Below are 6,547 nucleotides of genomic sequence, written 5' to 3'. Positions count from 1 at the left end.
CCAAAAAATATAACTTGTACCATACTTTGATATGGACAACTAAAGCTCTTGAAGGTTAATCTTGAAAAATCCTTTTGTTGTGTTCCTTCCAAATTTCACAAGAAATTATAGTTAGGATTGAAAACTTTACCCATTTAAGTCTACCTTTAATAGTTGTATTTCTCTAGAAAATAAAGAATCCTTTTAATATTTTTAGCATAATCCAATTCAACTTAACTTTATAAAGAGTAACATCCCAAACTGCCTGCTAAAGGTAAAATGGAGGAAGAAGTAATCAACTGAATATACTTAACTGAGAATTGGTTAGTGGAGTTGATCTTATTAAAGAAATATGTCAAATCTACTTGTACCCCACCTCAAAATAAGATATGCCAATAAAAGCTACCAAGTTACTTCACTTTTAACATCCTTATTTGAATAGATGTTGCTAGTTGAGGGCAGAGCTTGTTGGGTTGGTCCATCCATATGGCGTGATCAAATTAATCCAAATAATAAATAAAATAGAAGGAAAAAGGAGGTTGAAAGTTGACTCTAGCATGATAAATAAAAATGCTCAATTGTCATATATACTAAGCTTGTTTTCAAGGCTAATTAATTAGTCTTGATTAATGAAATTGCTTGATTAACTTCTACGACATAGTGGTTTCTTCTTTGATGACTCCTTAAATGATTGATGTATATGACTTAACTTTCCAAGCATACAAGAGTGTATTTTCAAAAGTTATACATTGGCTTTGAAGACAATTGTTTTGACAATTGAGACAGTCATTTATTCGATGGTTGAACATTATACACATGTAGTTTCATTGTCATGTAAGGTGCGAGATGGAATAGAATGGGAGTCTAAGTTCATGAAATTAAAGGGTGAATTGTAAAAGGAGGTTCACCTTGAGTTCTTCTTTATATACAAATTATTATTTTTTGATTAGAAAATGGCTGTTTGTTTTCATAATTGTAGGGTGAGAAGTGATACTCTCTTGTTATATTCTCTACACACCTTATATTACCAAATTCTTACCGAATTGTCTTATAAACACAGGCTTGGTGCCGACCACCTAAATTTTTTATGTTGTTTTATTTATTATAATTTTGATACTTATTTATTAATTACTGTGTGGGTAATCCTTGTGTGCCAATAGAACTATAAAATTTCTAACATAATACCCCTTTCAAAATGATCATTTTATCAAATAGGAGCTCTAATTTCTCTTTATTTTTAAATTTTAATTAATAAAATAAAACTTCCTGTCACCCCAAACTTTTTCAAATTTGGAACAGATATTTATCAAACTTTTCCATCACTCCATGCATAAAAATTTACAAGAACTCCAATGCATTAGTATGCTTAGATCCACCCAGCAAAAACAAAATGAGAATGCAAGCTGGCGAGATGAGTTGAGACGTGGCCACGTGGCATTAAGGGTGAAAACCACGTGGTCTGCATGCAAGAAACGTGTCCGCCGGGAAGACCCCTGTCTGATTACGTGTCCTCAAAATTGTCTACGTGCAGTTTTAGGCTTTCAGTTATCATCTTCTCCATCTTCTTGCGATCTAATTGCATACGAAAGCATCGATCGAAACTACTGTTTGGAAAATAAATTACAAGGAAATGGGGCAAGGACAGGAAGTGAAGACCAAAACCCAACCCAAACTAGAGATTCAGGTGTAGTACTACTGTTGTCCCTCTAGAATTTTTTCCTATCTTAATTATTATTATCATTTTTTTAAAATTATCAGGTAGCCTGATTGGCTTCTCTCCAGAAGTAATTAAGTTAAGCGTTATTAATTTAGTTTGTGTGACTAATATATATGTGGACTTTTTATTAAGAAATGGGGGCTTGCATGCTGCTTATGCATGAATATTTTGCGATAAGCAGGAAAGAGGGGAGATATTCTTCTTTTACAGGCCTAAGGTGGGGAAGGAGAAAGTAGGGAGCGCAGAGGACGTGCAGAGATTGTACATCTTTCTTCGGCCGGAGTCCGGCGAGAGGTGCGTGGAGGAGAAGCAGGACCCTTCCTCCGGCAAGGAAGGAACCAAAAATGAAAACTCTGCTTCTCATGAAAGTAGCAGTACAGAGGGTGGACATGGTACCCAGGTAGCTGCGTGATCATCCATATCATACGTTAATTAATATGGAGTACTAATTGATACTGCGAATTATAATTTAAAGTTTAATTTTCTTTGTTTGAGTAATGATGCAAGGCTGGAGCGTCTCTATGGCCTAGATATATATATGGGTAAGTTTGAAGCAAGCTACCTAGATTTAAACTGGGAACTATGAGAAAACAAAAACAAAAAAAAAAACTAGCAGGACTTCTGAGTATAGCTAGCTAGGCATCAGATACTGACTTTTTTGCATATATATGATGAGCACTATAGGTAAAAGTGTAGCTTTTGAGTGTTCTCTTGAAAATTGTGGTGTGTATATACTTTGTTAATTTAAAAAGTTCACACATTGATTGTTACCTTAGTTTACTGTTTATTAATTATGTAGTGCAACACTGACTCATATTTGTTCTTTTACTTTAAATAATTGTACCATATATACAATATTCATAATACAGTGGGTATCTAGAAGTTAAGTGTAGTGCTTATGTTATTAATTTACGTGAACGTGAGATTTACGCATTGCGAGGTACGTGGTTGACGTACTATGATTGTATTTATGGTATGTTTGGGAGTATGATTTTTAAATCTTGAATTTGGATTAATTTTGGATTTTTTATTATATTTTATTTAAACCCATAAAAATTGAATTAATTCAAAGCCTCCCAAAATGTAGAGTTACTACATTTATCTCTTATTTAATTATTTTATCAGTTTAGAGCAAGCTCATTTTAAAGAGTTTGTGTTCAATCAATATGCATCATATTAATTTCAGTTTTGGCTGATTGAAAGCTTAATAGCTAGGGAGAAATCTTTGGGGGGAGGGGGTTGATTGGTTAATGTGGTGTTAAGATCTAGCTATTTGGATCAGTTCTATGTAATACTAATTAATCAGCATAACCGTACCCATGAGCGCTTTACATTTTAATCACTTCGAAATGAACTCTCAATCACAGGAAGTAAACATTGAGAAGGAGCCTTTGTTGCGGCTTGTGGTGATGGGTCGGAAAAGCCTGCCTAACCCAAGCCAGAAAGGCCGACCCTACTGGGGTTTTGTAGATATGGTCACCACAAAGATTGAAGATGTCAAGACTGCTCTTGAAGGAGGTGTAATTGAATCTACTTCTCTTTTCAGTACAACTAATGGACTTCAGTGTACATAGTTTAACCCCTCGTGACTTAATTCATAGAAACCATATATATGTACTAACTGCACTCACATTGCAGAGGAGTACGAAACTGCAACAAGAGGACACCGACATAAATCTGCAGCAAGGGCGTTGGGAGAAGGCATTTACCGCATTTTAAGGCACAACCCGGACAAGAGGGCGCACACACATTTGATCTACAAACTCGAACTCCTGCCAGAAGACAAAGAGAATGAGCCTGAGCCTCAGGAGTCGCTTAATGTCGAGCGGGAAGGCTCATTCCTCGTACAAATAAAGAACCCAGAACAACCGGGCAGCTCCCAGTTCAGAGGACTTCAGAGAAAACGCAAGGCTGTCTTCCCCGCCCACCTGCAAGGAAAGTTCGGGCGATTGCGGTTCATCCCGGCTGATCCACCGGACTTTTTGAACTACGAAGGGTGTAAGCTTTTGCTCATATCGGCTTCAGACGACATGGAGGAGGAGCTGGGGCTGGAGCTGAAGGCAGAAATTGGCGAGCCAGATGAATCGTGTTCCGATTTGGTGAAGTCTTTTGGGGAGACTGCATCTACAAGTGCCCTTCTCAGGGGCTCTTGGGCCTAAATATCAATTAAGGTTTCTGGAGAGAACACCTGCCTTCAGAGTTTTGACCCCCAACCAAAAAATGAGGTGGTGTGTTCTTTTTCGTTGGGACTCTGCATGCCAGTATTAGGAGAGCTGTCAGCTGTGTGTTCACTTTTGCGCTTTCTAGCCACATGGATGGTGAGATCTTTTGTACTAGCATCCTTTGTGGATGTTAAACTTTTAAGTGCTTTGTATGTGTCCAGAAATGAAAATACAATTTTCTTTACAACCCAAATGTGAACAGTACCAGTAATTATATATACAAATACCTCGGGACAAAATAATAAAATAATAGTAATTTACTGATCCTAAAAACAAACTAATATAACAGAAAATAAAAAATAAAAAAATAGTAAAAACTTATTACTCCCCTTAAAGACGGACTAATATATATATTCATTAGTTTCATCTGGTCAATAAAATGATTAAACTGATACAATCTAAAAGTCTTGGTTAGAGTATCTGTATCTATAAAATAGCTTGATAACTCCATATTGTAATTTTTCCTTTACAATGTGATAATCCAATTCGATATGTTACTGGATTGGAAGAAATATGAATTGCAGTTTGACTATCACAATACATCAAAGTCGGATGATGAGATTTAATACTAAAACTTGAAAGCAAATTTTTCAACCAAATAACTTCACAAACAGAAGCTGCCATAGCCCTATATTCTAATTCAGTTGAAGATCCAGAAACAGTATGTTGCTTCTTGGACTTTCAACTAATCAAATTATCATCTCGAAAAACTGTAAAACTAGTAACAGACCTCCTAGTATCTGGGTAAGCTACCCAATCAAAATCTGTATAAACCTTCAGCTGGAAATTATCTTAAACAATAGAGAAAAACAAACCCAAACCTACAATACCTTTGATATATTGCACTACTCTAAGAGCTACAGTCATATGAGGTGTTCTAGGTTTGCTCATGAATTAACTTAACCTTTGAACAGAAAAAGTAATGTATGGCCTTGTTATAGTCAAGTATATCAATCTTTCAACTAACCATCTATATTGAGAGGGATCTTCTAGTTCATCACCATCACTAGAATTAAGAGCCAAATTTTGATTCATTGGTGTATTAGCTAGTTTACAACCAAGCAAGCCACAATCCTCACAATAATTTCTAATAAATACTTCTTTTGACACAAGTGAATCCCTTTAGAAGACCTAACATCTTCGAGTCCCAAGAAATATTTCAAAGTGCCTAAAACTTTCAACTTGAAATGAGTATTCAAATAAGTCTTCAAAGAATCCATGCATAGCATTAATATCATTGCTAGCAATTAAAATATCAACATATACTAAAGGCATGATGATAGATGCTCCTTCAATCTTTGAAAAAAGGGAATAATCTGATTTTGATTGAGTAAAACCAACAATTGTCAAAGTAGTATAAAATTTAGCAAGCCATTGTTGTGAGGCTTACTTTAAACCATACAATGACTTTTAAAGCTTACAAACCATATTAGTCTCCCCCTTGCTGTCGAAACCATGTGGCAATGCCATATAAACTTCTTCATGAAGGTCACCATGCAGAAAAGCATTATTCACATCCATTTGAATAATGTGCCAGTTCTTGACAGCAGTAATGGAAAGAAAAAGACGAACTGTTGTAAGTTTGGCTACAGGACTAAAGGTCTCATGATAGTCAAAACCCTCTAATTGAGTAAGAAAACAATTTTCAATGAAATTATCACAATTAAGCACAAGCCATAGGAAATTTAAAAAAGAGATCTAAGCCTAACATATTGATGAGCATAACGAGATAGAAATTTTTTTTAGATGCTCCCCCTTTCGATTGGAATCCTAACTTAGATGCAATAAACTGCTTATACCAGTTAAAGACTAATTTCATTATGCTTAGTAGTATAAGCCATCATTTTAAATCTTTTAAACCAACCATACTAATTATTAATCAACTACATTCTGATCAGTACAGTCGTCCCTATAGGCTGCAAATGCATCAAAAAGTACATATTAAGGCATACGATAATGTTCATAACCAAGAACAATTCATATCAAGTTATGAAGCTTTAAAAGCTAGATATGATGTTCGTGTTTCTCTGAAGAGCCTCAATATTTCAATAAATGAAAGTGATGCATATGGGTCCTTTATGTTCTTTCTATAGGGATGGTGCTTGGCTTCTCTAAAATATCCGATAATTATGTTAGGATGAAGTTTAATTTTCATTTAGGTTTCACTCATCCTTTCAAAAAGATTTTAACATTTATTCTATCATAATCATCTTTGTACAAGGTTTTGCTTAGAAAAATTTTAATGAAATTGCGACAGCATGTTGTTTGTAAATTAAACATTTTCCCATAAAACTTGTACGTAATAGATTCAAGTAAACAATATATAATTCAGTTTAAGCATGCAAGAACCTATATCCACTACCAGTATCCAATACACATCACTGCATCCGCCATACAGGAGGCATTCAATACAAGCATGCAATTCAGTAGTTCAAATAGCAGATCATGCCAAAATATAATCCATCTATTAAAAGATATGATCATTAGGCAAAAATGGATAATTAGAGTTCGGTGCAATGATCATAATTAACTATCCATCAAATAAATTTAATCATTTAGCACAACATGGATAGTATGATGCAATGCTATTCATAAAGGCATATAAACATAGGGTGTGATTATAAGGGCT

General features: G+C 34.9%; 1 protein-coding gene across 1 annotated transcript; it reads left to right on the top strand.

Moving 5' to 3' along the window:
• Positions 1–1,498: 1,498 nt before the first annotated feature.
• On the top strand, positions 1,499–4,111 carry LOC131157518 (uncharacterized). Its single transcript, XM_058111738.1, has 4 exons — positions 1,499–1,663; positions 1,878–2,096; positions 3,064–3,214; positions 3,335–4,111. Exons 1-4 carry the CDS (start codon positions 1,610–1,612, stop codon positions 3,853–3,855), a joined length of 945 nt encoding a protein of 314 aa, XP_057967721.1. The 5' UTR covers positions 1,499–1,609; the 3' UTR covers positions 3,856–4,111.
• The last annotated feature ends 2,436 nt before the right edge of the window (positions 4,112–6,547 follow it).

Source organism: Malania oleifera, chromosome 6 (assembly GCF_029873635.1).
Source record: "Malania oleifera isolate guangnan ecotype guangnan chromosome 6, ASM2987363v1, whole genome shotgun sequence".
Lineage (NCBI taxonomy): Eukaryota > Viridiplantae > Streptophyta > Magnoliopsida > Santalales > Ximeniaceae > Malania > Malania oleifera.
Note: the sequence above shows the minus strand (reverse complement) of the source record. Positions and strands in the feature narration are given on the sequence as shown.

What these genes read in the sequence shown, in the direction of transcription:
- LOC131157518 (XM_058111738.1), top strand. Translation starts at nt 1,610, where the DNA reads ATGGGGCAAGGACAGGAAGTGAAGACCAAAACCCAACCCAAACTAGAG. An exon ending in AACCCAAACTAGAGATTCAG is followed by an intron (nt 1,664 to 1,877) that starts GTGTAGTACTAC and finishes TGCGATAAGCAG; the next exon opens with GAAAGAGGGGAGATATTCTT. An exon ending in CAAGACTGCTCTTGAAGGAG is followed by an intron (nt 3,215 to 3,334) that starts GTGTAATTGAAT and finishes CTCACATTGCAG; the next exon opens with AGGAGTACGAAACTGCAACA.